Source organism: Naegleria lovaniensis (genome assembly GCF_003324165.1).
Source record: "Naegleria lovaniensis strain ATCC 30569 chromosome Unknown tig012, whole genome shotgun sequence".
NCBI classification, from domain to species: Eukaryota; Heterolobosea; class Eutetramitea; order Acrasida; family Naegleriidae; genus Naegleria; species Naegleria lovaniensis.
Genome location: NW_025407834.1, coordinates 82,252 through 99,252, shown reverse-complemented (window position 1 = coordinate 99,252; position 17,001 = coordinate 82,252). Strand labels below are relative to the sequence as shown.

The window sequence follows — 17,001 nt, the reverse complement described above, 5'->3', positions numbered from 1 at the left end:
ATTGGAAGAGGAGAACTTATGCCAAATAGCCCATCAAAGAGTGAACCTGAGAGAGATGACGAATCGCTTCCTGATTCTGATTACATTCGGATTCAAGAGTTGCCTGTTCAACTCACCAAATACCCAAATTTGGAAATTCTTAATCACTTATTTTTCTATCCAATTGTAGCTCAATTTGAGAAATCGACTGGTGCTAAGAATATTTTCTGTGAAATTTTATATCGCGAGTCAGATAATGAGGTTGTCAATGAAACTACTGGTGCTGTGAATGCAGAGCCAAGAATTATGACTAGATTTAGCAGACAGGGAGCCAAATTTGATTTCACTTGTGTCTCGTATGCTGAAGAAAAACAACCACATTTTTATGATGAATTTAAGATTGATGTTCCTTGTGAACCAAAGAGAGATCAACACGTACTACTTGTATTTTATCACTTAGATGTTGACAATAAGAAATCTAAAAAGCTTTCCTATGTGAGTGGAGCTAACGACATTAGAAAGGAAGATTTTGGAACTTCACACAGAGCCGTCATTGGCTATGCTTTCATGGAACTCAATGAACCAAAGAAGTTTGAAAATGACAGTTATTCATTGTTTGCTCAATTTCGCAAACACGTATTCCCTGACGAAATTGCAATCTATAAGGAGCTTCCTGCAAACTATATGAAGGATTCTGAGGAGAAACTCAAAAACCTAAGAATTGGTAAATTGAGATTAAGAGCTCAGCTTGTATCATCAGTTGATCCAGCGGATGATATTCTCAATTTATTCTTCTCCACCATGTACGATTTGAATAACGTTCCTGATTATCAAAAACCTCAAGTACTCACCTTCTTGTGTGACTACGTTTTCCCACAATTCAACAAGATTGATTTTAAGATATTCATGCCACATTTGCCTGTAGTTCTCAATTTATTGTTTGGTCTTTTAGGACGTGTTTCCACCATGCTTCAATCCAGCGCTGCCACGTATGTGATTGAAAAAGTGGAGATTGCATCATTTGAACAAATATTGGTTTGCTTACGTGGTTGCTACCATTATTTGAGCGAGTCTAATAACGAAACTGAATCTCACTCCAGACTCAATGTATTTTTCACAAGCTATATCAAGTACATTTTAACAGAACCTCGTGGAGCTAAATATCCATTATTTAGCGTTCTATTACGACTCATGGCAGAATATCTCGAAGTTCCTGAGTCTGATAAGATGGCTCCAGCAAAGGGTTCCGATTATCTTCTTGATTTGACCAACCTTGTTAAGAAATCTCGCCAAAAGAAAGACACAGAAGATGTCAAGCAGCAAATTGAACAAAAGAGAAATCAATTATCTGAGCATGATCCAATTCGTTTCTCATGGTTTATTTTTGATGCCATTATCAAGTCAATGACCATATTTTTCCATGAAAAACAAAAACAACAAGATCAGCAACCAAAGAAGAAGAGAAATTCTTCACACGATGAGCATGAAGTCGATTATCCAATTTCGGATAGACATATTTTGAATCGATTACGTCAACTTGTTGACAACATGGTCGTTCGTATTTACAAGCTCTTACTGGCCAGCGGTCACGGAAGACAAAACATTGGTATTGGAGGAAACAGAAACTTGGCTCTCTTCTTGAGAGATATAATTCCATTCATACCTAACAAGCTTCACTATGTTGAACATTTAATAGAACGTTATTTCTCTAGTTTGGATGGTATCGATGAAAGAAAGTTGAGACTCAAAGTTGAATTTGTTGCAATTTTGACTGACTACGACTACTACATACCACTCAACCTTCATCTTTTGCGTTTGTATTACAAGGCTCAATCTGATTCAGCAAACCAGACGGATCATTTAATGGAGGAACTCAATGCAACTCCTGTTATAGATCACAAAATGGTCACTCTTTCATCTCTTTTGGTTGACTTGTTCTTTGATGTAGTGAAAAGTGGTAATGACAAGCTCCTCATCAAAATGTCCAAGATTATTTTAGACCATTTTTGTAAACTTGACTATGACAGTAGATACCAAGAAGATTCGAGGAGAGCTGTTGTGGCAGAATTATATCTCGAATTTGTCGATAGATTCCTCGAAAACGATGAAAATTTGACTAGATTTAGAAATGATGAAATTTATGTAGTCGTTTCATCGTGCATTTTATGGATTTTGAGAGGTCTTTCCAAAGACAAGCTGTTGCGCTGGTGGAAGACAAGACCGTTCTATGTCATGCTCAACCTTATCACCTTCTTGGAACAAGTAACTGTGGGCTTCAACAACTTGGATTTCTCTGGTAAAATGGGTGATGATGCAATTCTTCGTTGCGAAGTTGGATGCATTGTCAGCTATTTAGTTTCTTCACTTCTCACTAATCGTGCATTATTCGACGAGATTGTGCAAGAACTCCGCACTCAAGATGAAAATATTCAAATGTTAGAGAATATCCAAATTACTGACATTCTTCTCCAACGTCAACAACAAATTGCCGACCTATTCGAAGCTAAAAATGTCAAAGGACAACCACATACTGTTGCTCTCTTGTTCAGACGAGTGTCTCACTTGATTATGAACTTGGTGTTGCAACTTACTTTGAAATCTGATTCTCAGCTATGTCATCTTGTTTTCAGACAATGTATCTTACCACTTGTACGAGACTTGAATGATCAATTAATTGTCAAAGAATTGTATGACGATTCCATTCCAAAGAAGGAACGAGTTCCACCTGTGCAGAAAAAGCATGTCGAACAAAAATGGCGTTGGTTACTAGGTTCTGTGATTATTCACTGGAGTTTCAATCCAAAATTTTCAGATCAAGTTCACGATGTGGTACGAGCTTCTTTGGAACTCTTGTTGAGACCTTATGAAAAGATGCTCCAAGAAAAGCATGCATCTGAAAATCTTCAACCTTCAGAAGAAGAAGGAGATGTCATTTTGGACGAAGATGGTACTATTCGTGCAGCAACGTTTAACAAGCTTGTCGAAAGAATGCTTGAGATTAATATTGCTACTGGTGATACTGAGGAACACGGTAAATTCAAGCACATCTTCCAAATCACATATGGATCTTTCACCACCCCTCACCAACTTTTGAAGATTTTGTCCATTCTCTATCAAACACCAAATCCTAATCAAAACATTATTCGTATCCGTGTGGAACAATTCCTTTGTGACTGGATTCGTGACAGTTTCCATGAATTTGACAATCTTGTTATTGCTGAATTAACTCGATTCCTAATTGCCAATGATCGAGAACTTAAGAGCAACACCAAAAAGAAGATTCGTCGGTATGCCATCAAGAACTTGTTGAACTTTAAACAAGAAACAATCAAACAAAAAGGTGTTCAAGATTGTTTACCTCAACTTCCAAAAGGGGTTTTGTTCGAAGAACTTGAAACTCCAATTGTTGACATCAAAGAATGGAGAATCAAAAAGTCACAGAGAAAGAACTACAAGAATCCATTCGACCGATCATTCGATTTAATTCAATGGCCCGCTGTAGAAATTGCAAGACAGTTAACTTTAATTGATGCCAAACTATTCATGAAGATTGAACCCAAAGAGTTCTTCGACAATGCATGGGCTGATAAGGAATACAAGTATGAACTTGCTCCAACACTTTGTGCCATTACTGATCGTACGAATAACATTTCATACTGGGTGAGAGGACGTATTCTTGCTGAGGTCAATCCTGACAATAGAAAGAAAGTTTATAAGAAATTCTTAGATATTATGAGAGAATTGTTGCAAATGAATAACTTTACATCCATCATGGCCATCTCATCTGGTCTCAATTCTGCTCCAATTTCGAGATTGCGTGCTGCAAAGAAGGTATCAGCAAGGATGATTTGCAACTCATTGAAGAATGTAATAACCTCTTCACCAATAACTTTTCTCAAATGAGAAAGAGATTAGAGTCATTGAGTATTGATCGATCACCTTGTATTCCATTTACAGGCGTGTTTTTAACAGATGTGACTTTCACAAAGGATGGTAATCAAGATTTGCTTGACCACGTCTCTAATCCTGACAAGAAATTGATCAACTTTAAGAAGAGACGTACCTATTACAAGACGATCCGAACTGTTCAAGATTTGAAGACAACGCTTCACTATCCATACAAACTTATTCCATACTTGGAATACATTCTCAAGGAAGATATTTTCCATAACCTTAATTGTGACGACAAGGAATTGTGGAACTTGTCAATGAAAGTTGAACCAAGAAAGAATTAATAAAACGATTTAATTATTTTGTAAAGTATGAAATTTCATTCGTTCTGTGAATGGGAAAGCTAAAATGTATAGCAAGATTGAGCCTGTGTCCTTGTTGATGAAGTCCCTTTGCTTTACTGTATGTTGTTAAAGTCCCTTTTGCTTATAACAACAAACGTTGCAAAATAGGCATCGTTAATTTATTTACATTTAATCAATATCTACATCCTCGAACTTGGGTTGAGAGGTTTGTTGCGATGTTCCTGCTGATGCTTGGGATGAAGGTTTGAAATGTGGTTCACTTGCTGGTTGACCAGCTCCTGCTTGATACAATTTGGTCATGATAGGAGCACAAGTATGTTCCAAATCCTTTCTTCTTCTCTCAAACTCATCCTTCGTGGCATTAGGATTATTGTCAATCCAACTTGTGGCCTCGTCGCACGCCTCATGATTGTGTCTTTATCTGTCGAAGATAATTTTCCACTCACATTAGGATCTTCAATGCTCGATTTAAGATGATAAGCATACGACTCGAGTTGATTCTTGGCTTCAATCTTTTCCTTCATGACTTGATCTTCCTTTTCCATTTCTTTGGCCTTCTTGAGCATGTCTTCAATTTCTTCCTTACTCAATCTTCCCTTATCATTAGTAATGGTAATATTCTCAGTCTTTCCAGAAGATTCGTCTTTGGCAGCGACTTTCATAATACCGTTTGCATCAATTTCAAAGGTGACTTCAATCTTTGGCACACCTCTGGGAGCTGGAGGAATTCCTTCCAAGTTGAATCGACCCAACAAGTGATTGTCTTTGGTCATGGTTCTTTCACCTTCATAGACTTGAATAGTGACTGCAGTTTGATTATCGGCATACGTGGTGAAGGTCTCTGACTTCTTACATGGAATGGTGGTATTTCTTTCAATTAACTTGGTCATGACTCCACCAGCAGTTTCAATTCCCAAACTCAATGGTGTGACATCAATTAACAAGACTCGAGTTTCCTTTCCAGTCAAGACACCAGCTTGAACGGCTGCTCCATAAGCAACGGCTTCATCTGGATTAATCGATTTACACAATTCCTTTCCATTGAAGAAATCTTTGAGCATTTCTTGGACCTTTGGAATACGAGTGGAACCACCGACCAAGACAACGTCATCAATTTGTGACTTGTCCAAACCAGAATCTTGTAAAACCTTCTTGACTGGTTCGAAACAGTGTTTAAAGAGATCCATATTCAATTGTTCGAATTTGGCTCGAGTCATTGGAATGTCCAAATCAATGCCATCCATAATGGAATCGACAGAAATGGTGGCATTGGCAGCACTTGATAAATTTCTCTTGGCTCTTTCACAGGCAGTTCTCAATCTTCTCAAAGCTCGTGGATTTTCATGCAATTCTTTTCTGTGTTTTCTCTTAAATTCTTGACAGCAGAATTCGACCATTCGGTTATCAAAGTCTTCTCCACCCAAGTGAGTGTCACCTGCTGTGGCCTTGACTTCGAAAACTCCTTCTTCAATGTTCAGAATGGAGACATCGAATGTACCACCTCCCAAATCGAAAATGAGAACATTTCGTTCGCCCTTCTTATTGAGTCCGTAAGCAATGGCAGCAGCTGTAGGTTCATTGATAATACGTAAAACATCCAAACCAGCAATGGTACCAGCATCTTTGGTTGCTTGTCTTTGTGAATCGTTGAAATAGGCAGGAACTGTCACTACTGCTTTTTTCACCTTTTTACCTAAATAAGCTTCTGAAATTTCCTTCATTTTAGTGAGAACCATACTCGAGATTTGTTCTGGTGTAAAAGTATGAACCTCTCCCTTATATTCGACTTGAATGTATGGCTTATCATCTCCCTTTGTAATGACCTTGAAAGGCCAATGTTTCATATCTGCCTGTACACTGGGATCCATAAATTTTCGTCCAATCAAACGTTTGGCATCAAAGACTGTATTATGAGGATTCATGGCAACTTGATTCTTGGCAGCATCTCCAATTAAACGTTCCTGATCTGTGAACGCAACATAGGATGGAGTGGTTCGATTACCTTGATCGTTGGGAATGATTTCAACATTGTCTCCCATATAAACACCGACACAGCTGTAGGTAGTACCCAAATCAATACCAATGGCACCGTCGAAAACAGAGGACATGATGGAGTGTTTGTATGATTATTATTGGGGTTGTTAGAGTTGTTAAGGAAATGCAATTTTTTGAGAGTTGTTGTAGCTTGGTAGAAAACCACAGTTAGAGATGTTTGGATTTTTCTTTTGAAATGTTGTTGTTGTTGTTCAGTGCCAATGGTCATTGCTTATCTATTTATCCTAAAATTAGTTAGTTCCTATTTACGGAATCAAATTCATGTTCCGATTCCGAGAGATTCCGAACTAAAATGTAGAGCCTATTTCATGAGCATTTTATCATAACATTTTCGGAATTTGTCAAACCGAAATTATGTTTTCATTGAAAGCCTCCAAGCATCACTCCGCCAAGCTCAATCCATTGCTATCGAAAAATGTTCAATCATTTCAATGTGGTTTTGTTGTCATGATGAATTTCTCATTTTTTTGTGTTTTATTGCAACGACTTTGTTGAGAGGAACGACAGAGTAATTGAAGTACACTAGAATATGAAACCATTAATTTTCTTCCTGAAGCACGATCTCAAAACGACGCTATTCTCAACAACATTCCAATTCGAAAGTACAACTGACCGTTTGAAAAAAATGCAACGTTCGACTTTTTCATGTGACTCTCTATCCTAGGACTAGAGCCAGAAGACCCACAAACACATGCGATCCAATAATGATTTCATCCTCACGATCCGAAGCAAGTTTCAGTAAAAATCTAAAAAAAATGTTTCGCTTTCTCGCTCTTAATGAATCCAATGATCATGGTGATGAATCAGAGGAAATAGATCCATCCTTGGATCGGACTTTCCGAGAAGAAGGAGAACCCATTGAATTCATTGATGATATTGTTTTTCATATTATGCAATTTTTGGATTCGGAATTTATATTGCGAGTGTGTATGAAAATTTCTCGTCAATGGTTCCAACAAGCCTTGCAAATTCCATTAATGTTAGATTTCAGTTCGCAATCTAAATCATTTTCTTTCATGGATGAAAAGAATTTGCATTCCGTCTTAACATGTCCCAATCTTGAACAATTGACAAATGTCAATTTTAGTGGTACTTTTTGTGGAAGTGAAGGGGCTTTGTTACTTTCTACAAGTCCATTCATGAAGAATTTAGTAGCATTGAATTTGGAGGGAAATTCTATTGGGATGGACGGAGTGAAACTTATTGGTGAATGTGCAGAGTTTTTTGAATATTTAACAGAATTGAATTTGAACTCGAATGGACTGTATAATGAGGGATGGAAAGAGTTATTGTTGTTGTGGTCGAGTCATGTGGAGAAAAGAAATGCATGTCAGAGGTCAAAATTAAGAAAATTATGTTTAAGGAACAATGAATTGGAAGATGAGGGAATGGAAGAAGTGTTTGAGAATGTTCCAAGAGGATGGTTCGATCAAGCGACAGAATTGGATTTGAGTCAAAACAAAATTGGTCCAGTTACCTTGCAATTCATTGCATCGCAATTTGGCCAATTACAAACATTAATTATCAATGGTAATACATCCATTGAAGAGGAAGGAATGAAGCATTTAGCAATGAGCAAGGTGATGCATCATTTAACATTTTTAGACCTTTCCTTTACCAACATTGGACTTCGAGCATTGAACCATTTGACAGCATCACCCAATTTTCAACACTTGACATATTTAAATCTCACAAAATGTAGTATTGGAGATGAAGGTGTGAAATTAATTTGTTGCTCTGACTTTTTAAAGAAGCTCACCACTCTCAAACTGGGATCAACAGTGGTATTGAATGAAGCAGTGACCCATCTGTCAAACTCTCAGAACATGTCAACTTTAACCGATTTAGATTTAAGTTTCAATTTTATCAATTCCGTAGGAATGGAGATCCTTTCCAAAACTCTCTTTTTACAAAATTTAACATGTTTGAATCTTGCAGAAAACACCCTTATTGGATTTGAAGGAATTTCTCAACTTGCCACAAGTGAACAGTTCCAGAATTTACAACAACTCAACCTATCCAACACAAACCTTGATCCTCAAGGCATGGAAATCCTCTGCACCAATTTGCATCACTTTCCCAAACTCACTTCTCTCAACATTTCTAGCAATGCACTCGGCAATGAAGGAGCTCAAGCACTCTTGAGTTCACAGTTCTCCCCCTTCATTCAAAATTTAACAGAATTGGACATGACACAGTGCCAAATTGGAATGAAACACATTCAAGAAATTTCCAAAAAGTTCCCCAAATTATTGAAACAAAACTTTTCATTTAGTTTTGTTCTGGAATGGCAGTAAGAGGAGAATTCTTTGTAAATTTATTGTACATAAGTTTAACAATAATTATTGAAAAAGATCCTTAATAATAATAATCGGTCGAATTGAAAAATTCTGGGTAATGATTTTGTCTTGAAAAAGGAACTCTACCAAGTACTGTGTTCCTTTGTAACCCAAAGACAACCTCATCGAACCTGTCACATACAAACAAAATGGTCGTCCTGTCAGCCATCAAAAAAATACAAACACATCACAGAGTAAGTAACGCTCACACTTCGCAAGGGCACTCCAACTCAATATCTCTTGTGTTCCTTCTTCCTTTTTCCTTTACAACACTAGATAAACAAAAACAACAACAATCATGGATGAATCAATTAAATGTGTAGTCGTTGGTGACGGTGCTGTGGGAAAGACTTGTTTGTTGATTTCATTTGCATCAAATGTAAGTGTTTAAAATGTGGAAATTAGTTTATCATTGATGACGATAATGATGAATTCAACCTGTGGTATTCTTCTTGTTGCGCATGATGACTTTTGACACTTTGTGTTCTTACTACTCTTTCCTTCACATCATCATCTTCCAAACGATTCGAATCCTCGTGTCTTTCCCCGATATCCCTCCTATCACTATCAACAATAATAATAACAACTCTCAAATATCCTTTGCAACAACAACAACAAACTTTCAAATTCTACTTTTTGAATTCATTCTGATCATCTTGACAACAATAGACATTCCCAGAGGATTACGTTCCAACTGTTTTCGATAACTACAATGCCAACGTCAAATATAAGGAAATTAACGTCTCATTGGGTTTGTGGGATACAGCTGGTCAAGAAGAGTAAGTGTTTGTTGACATGTGAATCTTTTATTGACAAGTGGCATGTGATGGTCTAATAATCATCATTGGAAAACAGTTATGACCGTTTGAGACCTCTTTCCTATCCTGATACTAACGTATTCTTGGCTTGGTAAGTAGTATTAGTATTTAAAATTGTCCATCGTCATTATTCAACAATAACAACAACAACAAATTTGTTGACATTTATTTCGAATCCAACCCGAACCGAACCTAATCGAACCGAATCGAACCGAATCGAATCAAATCCAAATTCTTCATTTTGAACATTCAACAGTTATTCCATTGTCAATCCAAGTTCATTGGAAAACATTAAAAGCAAATGGGTTCCAGAAGTTAGACATCACTGTCCAGACACACCCATCGTTCTCGTTGGTACAAAGAAAGATCTCCGTGACGATCCAGAATTCATCAAAATTCTCGAAGAGAAGGATCAAAAACCAATTACCTTTAAGGAAGGAGAATCCATGAAACAAGATGTTGGTGCTGCTGATTTTGGAGAATGTTCTGCAAGAACTCAAGATGGATTGCGTGATATTTTCAACAAGTGTATTGCTGTTGTTTTGGAACCACCACAAGAAGAAAAGAAGGGTGGAAAGAAACAAAGCTCTGGAAGTGGTAAATGTATGGTTTTGTAAATTAATAAGAACAGTGAGCTATTTCTTGAGAAACATGTTGCATTGTTCATTTCTCTCGTATATTTAAAAAACATGATCATTAAATATTCTTCATTTTCACACAAGTATGGTTCATCTGATGATCATATGAATATTCACACAATCATTGATGAGGTTGTTCAAAAGTTCCATAAACTTGTGAATAGTCTTGAACATTATTCAAATCATTTTCATGGCCATCAGGAGTCCAATTTTGGAATTCACTTTGACAATATTGTAGTCGGAAAGGGTCCGTTGATCATCAGCAAGAAATTTCGATCCAAATATCAATTGTTGTTGAGCTGGAGGAATGTTTTCAACTTGTTTTTTCTTTGATCCTTCCAATAGTATCGTTCATATCACATTCTATGGAGATGGTCCTTCCTGAGAGGTGTTTGATGTAGATTTGCATGGTTGGGGTGATCTAAATTGTTTTTTCAATTTGAAAAACGTGCAATGTTTTCAACAATGCTTTAGATGGTTGATAATCAAACGTGACCGCTTTCTGAAAATAAGGCACTACGAGAGTTAATTTAATCGACAGAAGCAGAGAGTTACCTAGAAGTGTCAGAAGTTGATCAGTATTTACTGTCAAACATGCTTTGCAATTTGTTGAATGGTTTGTTTGACGTTGTTGGAATCCAAAGCGTTCACATAAAAAACTTCTTTCACTCTCTTGAGAACATCTTTTGCTAAATACATTTCAGTGATGAAATCTAAAGCTGCCATTGGATCTTTTTCTGGACCTTTGTATTTCTCAAAAGTATCAGCTAAACGAGATCCATTCTTAATCTTGTGTTCAAAAATGTCCAATTTTGTAAACATTAAATACACCTGATGTGGTTGAGTGGGTGTTAACAAGTTGGTAAGGACATGTTCAAATGCAGATAAACTTTCTTTCATCCGATTTGTACTATCGTCTTCATAACACAGTTGATCGAATTCACTCAATGAACAACAATAAATGATGTGTTCACACACTTTGATAGAATGATGCCACTTTTTTCTTTCATTTCTTGCTCCTCCCACATCCATCAAGCACAACGATTGAGTATTGATAGTAAAATTCTGATCGGCTAAACCAGTTGACTTGATTCTAACACGAATTATATCTTCATCAGATGGAACATAATCCTTCTTTGAAATTCGATGTAAATGTTCAAAAAAGTAAGTTGCAGAATCATGAATGTGAAATTCATTTCTTTTTGAAAGAACTTGAACAATGGCAGGTTCTTTCAACAATTCGAAAATATCTTGAACTAATTGGTCATTCCAAACCTCATATATTGTCCAACATTCATAATAGTTCAACTCTAAAATCTTGTTCTCACGTTGTCGATTCTCTTCGTTGGAAAAGAAAAGATTGAGAGCATTCATTCCTTGAATGAGAATTCTCATATTGTCAATGACACTGCTCAATATCCATGGTTTCACATTCCTCCTCGCTTCCATGGAAAAACCATCTCCAAAGATGAGAGGAATCTGCTTAAAGATGGTACCTGTTCAGTTGCATGAGAGGAGGGATCAAATTTTGGAATACATCGGAAATTAAATTTTCGAATATTATATAGAATGAACAGAACATCATAAGAACTGAACCTACTTTTTCCACTCTCCAAAGTTCCGAGAAGTAAAATCTTGTGGCATGGAAGTGGTGGTTGTTCTTGTGGTGATGTCGATTTACTTGTAAAGAGGAACATTTGGTTCGTGTTTCGTATTCTTTTTGATGATGAAAGGAGTCAACGGCAGAAGCCATGTGCATTCATGGTTGGGAATGAGAACGCCCTTGGTTGATGAGGGATCAGTGAACTCGCGAAATCAAAGGTTACTCCGAACAAAAGGGTTTACCGTAAATATATCATCATGTGTTTGAGGGACAATTATCGTAACTTACTGACATCACTACTACTAGGATTTTCAAACCTCTCAGCATGCAACAACAACACTGCAGATCGTACTCGAGACTCGATTTCAGATTCCAGGTTACATGAAATATTTCGATTTGATTTTCCAGTACAATGCAAATTCATTTAAATTCGAAGCGAAAAAAAACTTTGAAAAAAAAACACAACTGAGCACGTTGTTCCCTCCAGAGCTCTGAAACACACGATCGGGATGCCAAAAGAGTCAGAGCTGACTCCATGGTTGCAACATGTTGAGGAAGAAGAAGAGATGAAATTGGTGGCTGATCTTCCTCAGCAACAACAAATGCTTCCGGATACCACCACTACAGAAACACAAAATACCACTCGGGGAAATAGTCAGTTCAAACATCAACCTTTCTATTATACAGCAGCAGCAGCATTAGCAACAACAGAAAATACTTCTGCCCACATGGATCATAATTATGAACCATCGTCATCCTATCAACAATATCAAGAAATGGATCATCATGATATTACTTTTCATCAAAAGCAGATCGGACAAGATCGACAATTCATAGACGATGATGAAATTCTTGATTATCGAGTTAAAGACTATATTCGGCAACGTAAAAAACGAAAAGAAAAATTTAACATGTGTTGTGTCTGTTTTCCGAAATGTGTGAAATCGAGAAATGCCATTTCTTGTGATCCTCGAATTGGAATGGTGGATTTATCAAATGAAAATGTGTTTTTTAGATTTGTAGTGTGGGCCTTATTTGCGAGATTATATTTTGAAGCAATATATTTGACAAAAGTGTTTTTGATTTTCAGTGACGAAAGAATGGATGCAATCATACTGAAATGTGATTTTAGAGAAATGCTCTTTGGTGGATTTAGTACGTTCAAGTAAGTGTGATGCATTTATTCGTGGTATGATTGTGACATGTTGTACTCACATGATGAAAATGGTTGCTTTCTGTTCTGGAATGCTCGTAAAAAAATTTTATTGAACTCGATTTCGTACAATGACGAAAATTTTCACCACTTGACATGGTTGTTGACATGTAATGAACCATAGAGCTGTTTATACAGTTTTAGCATTGTCTGGCATGTTTTGGTCTGTTTCGTTTTTAAATTCGGTGACTTCTCTGAATTTCAAGAAACGATTACCTGCTCTCATATTCATTGCCATTGCAGTTGCCATAGATGTTTCTCTCAATGCATGGAGTATTTCATGCTACAAGACAAATCTATTTGATATTGTGCCAAATGTCAAACCCTATCCATTCCTTAGTCCTGGTGAGACTCAATTTCGATTAATGAATGCCAGTGCCATCCTAGCTTCACAGAGTCAATTTTTTCAATTTCTTAATGAATCAGCTCGAACTATGAAGCACAATATTCAAACATCTCAATTTAATTTCGTAGAGGCATATTTAGTCGTAGAATGGATTTTAGCATTTCTATTGATCTTTTTATTGGCTGTACCTTTTATAGCAGCCATAGTTCATCATGCCACAGGCAGAAAACATTTGCAATATTTCTCTTTTTATGAACTTCGTTTGAAGCGATTTTATGGATATGTGAGAAACTTATTTTCAAATACCAAGAGACAGAGAAACAGAAAACACTTCTTTTCCGAGAGTGGTTCTTATTCGTCGTCGTTGACAGCTACTCATTCATCCCTCTCCACAAGTTTAGAAGTTGATGATATTGAAAATGAAATTAATGAGAAAATTGAAGCATATTGGAGAGAAAGCGACAAGAAATTAATTGTGAAATTCTTTGTCGTGTATTGGATGAAAATTCGTTACTCTTTGAGCGCTTTGAGGATTAGTAAGTTGAAGTTATTTAAAAAGAACAATTATAATAGACAATCATTGCCTCTCCATCCTTTAACCATCAATTCACACTCATCCATGAATTGCACAACGAATCATAACAATAGGGATCAAAAAGAAGCTACAAAGCATGAAAGGAGGTTTTTCTTCTTTCTTTTTCCCATCACGATTAATTATTGGACTCTCCTCTTCCGTACTAATTGTGATTTTAATTTTGACAACCTTTGCTGCCTTGTCTCTCCATGTTGGCTATTCTGCATTTAATATTCTCTTCATTATTAGCGTGTTATTGTTTTGCTTTCCACAAATTATTGACTTTGAAAAATTTGATACCTGTCAAACAGGTGTCTCAAGTGCTCTGATGCGAGTGGTAGATTTGATTGAGGTTAATTTTTTTATTGCTGAAATATTGACCTTTATTGTAATTGTGGTGATTATTATTTTAATTTTACGCAATTACAAACGTCATGTAAGTAATTTCACATATTTTGTGAGGATTTTTCTTGGAGAGCGAGCATGAACAAACAATTTTGAAAATTAGATTCAAAGTTACAGAAAAGGCAAGCTACCTTTCAACCTTTCGTCGTACTCGATCATTAATGCTTCCAATTATCCAGGTCTTCAATCGGCTCACTTTGCCCTTGCCACTGTAGTTTATTTTGCCATCATTTATATTGTCTTGATCATTATTGGGCTTATTATTTTCATGCTCTCAGTGTTGGGACAAGCCATAGGTCCAATGATTGAGGCCTTCTTTAAGAGCTTCTTCGTGGTTGAGAATTTACCTCTCATTTTGAACATCTTTACATTTTTGGGAACAAAAATCACAACTGTAGTGTTGGCCATTATTTTGAAATTAGTATTCCTTCGTAAAAAGGGTACTTGGCTCATTCATAACGCACTCTTCAGCGTGTTCGATGTTCTTTTCATTACTGTCAACTATGTATTTGGTTTCATCGTTGCAGGTATTATCAGCACTTTGAAGACAGTAATATTTGCCTTATTGAACTATGTTCGGATGGATCAACCTCACAATCCAGGATTTAACTCATATGCAGGATTGTTAAAATTGGATGCCCATCATTCAGATCCCATTATTAATGTTTTTATTGACATGTTAAAAAAGAAGGCACGTAAGAAGGAATTATTGATTGAACACAAAATTCGAGAAAATCCCAATATTACCATGGATCAGCTGACACAAGAAACCACGAGTGTGAACAAGACACCCAAATTGAAGAATTACTTGAAATTGATTGCACTTCTCTCCAAGAATCACCAACTGGCGCACGAAAGAAAATCCATGACCTCTGAATATTTCGACGAAGAGGAATACGAGAAAAAGAGACACAAGTATCTGAATTCGTATTTGAACAACACAAGTAAATAGTATAGCGATCATGTACAAGATATTGAATTAAGCTCAAATAACTCAGGTATTGATTTACTATCAAGAATGCAATTTCCAATCTCTGCAGGTCAGGAAAAAACTTGTTCACTTTTGGCAAAAAAATGTCGTCATCATCAAGGCTGTTTTTTCGGTTGCTCCGAACCTACTCTTCCAATAAGATGTTAACAACGGCATCCTTGCCATCCATGGGGATGACTGGGAGTTCATCATCATCGTCAGGCAGTCTCTCGGGTAGCACGACATCAGGCATGAAAATTGTTCAATATTTTCCAAATTTGAATTTATTCAAAATTATTTACGAATATAACAACAATACTACTATGAGCAAAATAGAAATGACGAATCAGCATACAGAAAATAAATACGAATTTCAAACTATTGAAAATGTATCGGAGTTTGAAAAAGACATTGAAAAAGAACTTGAACCCAGTCATGTCATCCAAAAGCCTTCTTGTGTGCTGTATAGAAGTATTCCAACCAATTCAGAAAATAGTTCTATAGAACCTCCATTTCTTCAGCAAAAGCATGAACATACAAACAAACCTATTCTCGAGCACGTGAATAACGATGAGAGCAAAGATAACGTGTTGCTGATTTTAGATAAGGGAACGAAAATATTCTCAATTGAAGAATTGGAAAAGGGAGAATGGCGTCTGGTGGTAGTGGCTTCTTCTTTGTGGCTCTCACAACAGCAGAAAAAGAAGGGAGTGAAACGTCAAATATCTGACGTTATTTCTACAGAAAGCGAATCATCTAATGCCAATCCTACCCTTTCAAGCGAAGAAGAAGAATTGACCAGAGTTTATGTGGGATATATACCCTCTCATTATGCTGGAAAGTTAAATAGAAAAACAATTTCTTCTAAAATTAAGGAACCAGTGAGCAGTACAGACAATGTGACAACTGGCAGCAACAGTATCAGCTCCAATCCTGAGTCAAGCCTCCACAATGAGGTCATTTCTAATTATGATAGCCACACCAAAACTTATTCTTTCAACATGAAATCCATTGGCGTCTTTCACTCCGTATTTCCTACAAAGAATGGATGTCCGAGACAATTTGGTTTAGTAGATGCAAGTAAGGGAATTCTTGAAGTTACTATACCTCAAGGAGACATGGCTCTCGATGGTTTGGAAAAATTCAGTCACTGTTGGCTTATATTTGTATTTCATGAAAACTCTTTGGAAAGCAACGACCGTGTGAAAATTAGACCTCCAAGAATGAACGGCAATGGCAAGGTAGGAATATATGCCACTCGATCTCCGCACAGACCCAATGGCATTGGAATGAGCGTTGCAAAAATTGACAAAATTGAAGGAAAATTAGTGTACTTATCTGGAGCTGATCTTATCGATGGCACACCAGTCATTGATATTAAGCCATACATTTCAAGGTATGACAGCTTGCCCAACACTGAAACTACAGTTCCAGAATGGATCCAAGAGGACACATTTGTGCAAAAAATTGATGAGTCCAAAATTTCATTTTCTCAACAGGCAGTAACAGAACTCGAACAGCTGTTACCAAAGCTACGTTTTTATGATAATGTAGATTCTATGAAAAAAGCCATTATTCAAGTTCTGCAAAGCGATCCAAGACCAGTCTACATGCGCAAAAGACGAGATGACAAGTTGTATGGTTTTCGAATTGATAATGCCAATGTGAGATGTAAATTCGAAGAGGATGATTCTGTCGAAATAGTCACCGTAGAATTGTGGGAAGAATGACAAAAACCAATTTTTAATTGAGTTGAAAAAACGTTTGAAACATTTTGACACCACAAATGCAACCAGATTTCGAGA

The 17,001-nt window shown here is 36.6% G+C and overlaps 7 protein-coding genes across 7 annotated transcripts; 5 read left to right on the top strand and 2 right to left on the bottom strand.

The window, feature by feature from the left end:
- Positions 1–18: 18 nt before the first annotated feature.
- Positions 19–4,214, top strand: C9374_001132 (uncharacterized protein; the record flags this gene model as incomplete). The annotated part of the gene is made up of 2 exons (XM_044686961.1): positions 19–3,810; positions 3,888–4,214. The coding sequence occupies 2 exons, from the start codon at positions 19–21 to the stop codon at positions 4,212–4,214; spliced, it is 4,119 nt and encodes a 1,372-aa protein (XP_044551530.1).
- A 189-nt stretch (positions 4,215–4,403) lies between these two features.
- C9374_001131 (uncharacterized protein) lies at positions 4,404–6,343 on the bottom strand (the record flags this gene model as incomplete). Its single annotated transcript, XM_044686950.1, has 2 exons — positions 4,404–4,586; positions 4,682–6,343. 2 exons carry the CDS (start codon positions 6,341–6,343, stop codon positions 4,404–4,406), a joined length of 1,845 nt encoding a protein of 614 aa, XP_044551529.1.
- A 702-nt stretch (positions 6,344–7,045) lies between these two features.
- On the top strand, positions 7,046–8,587 carry C9374_001130 (uncharacterized protein; the record flags this gene model as incomplete). The annotated part of the gene is made up of 1 exon (XM_044686939.1): positions 7,046–8,587. The coding sequence occupies one exon, from the start codon at positions 7,046–7,048 to the stop codon at positions 8,585–8,587; it is 1,542 nt and encodes a 513-aa protein (XP_044551528.1).
- A 340-nt stretch (positions 8,588–8,927) lies between these two features.
- On the top strand, positions 8,928–10,064 carry C9374_001129 (uncharacterized protein; the record flags this gene model as incomplete). Its single annotated transcript, XM_044686927.1, has 4 exons — positions 8,928–9,008; positions 9,299–9,408; positions 9,485–9,538; positions 9,704–10,064. The coding sequence occupies 4 exons, from the start codon at positions 8,928–8,930 to the stop codon at positions 10,062–10,064; spliced, it is 606 nt and encodes a 201-aa protein (XP_044551527.1).
- A 609-nt stretch (positions 10,065–10,673) lies between these two features.
- C9374_001128 (uncharacterized protein) lies at positions 10,674–11,782 on the bottom strand (the record flags this gene model as incomplete). Its single annotated transcript, XM_044686916.1, has 2 exons — positions 10,674–11,581; positions 11,686–11,782. The coding sequence occupies 2 exons, from the start codon at positions 11,780–11,782 to the stop codon at positions 10,674–10,676; spliced, it is 1,005 nt and encodes a 334-aa protein (XP_044551526.1).
- Positions 11,783–12,197: 415 nt separating this feature from the next.
- C9374_001127 (uncharacterized protein) lies at positions 12,198–15,178 on the top strand (the record flags this gene model as incomplete). The annotated part of the gene is made up of 4 exons (XM_044686905.1): positions 12,198–12,853; positions 13,026–13,783; positions 13,896–14,257; positions 14,330–15,178. 4 exons carry the CDS (start codon positions 12,198–12,200, stop codon positions 15,176–15,178), a joined length of 2,625 nt encoding a protein of 874 aa, XP_044551525.1.
- A 122-nt stretch (positions 15,179–15,300) lies between these two features.
- Positions 15,301–16,926, top strand: C9374_001126 (uncharacterized protein; the record flags this gene model as incomplete). The annotated part of the gene is made up of 1 exon (XM_044686894.1): positions 15,301–16,926. The coding sequence occupies one exon, from the start codon at positions 15,301–15,303 to the stop codon at positions 16,924–16,926; it is 1,626 nt and encodes a 541-aa protein (XP_044551524.1).
- Positions 16,927–17,001: the final 75 nt, after the last annotated feature.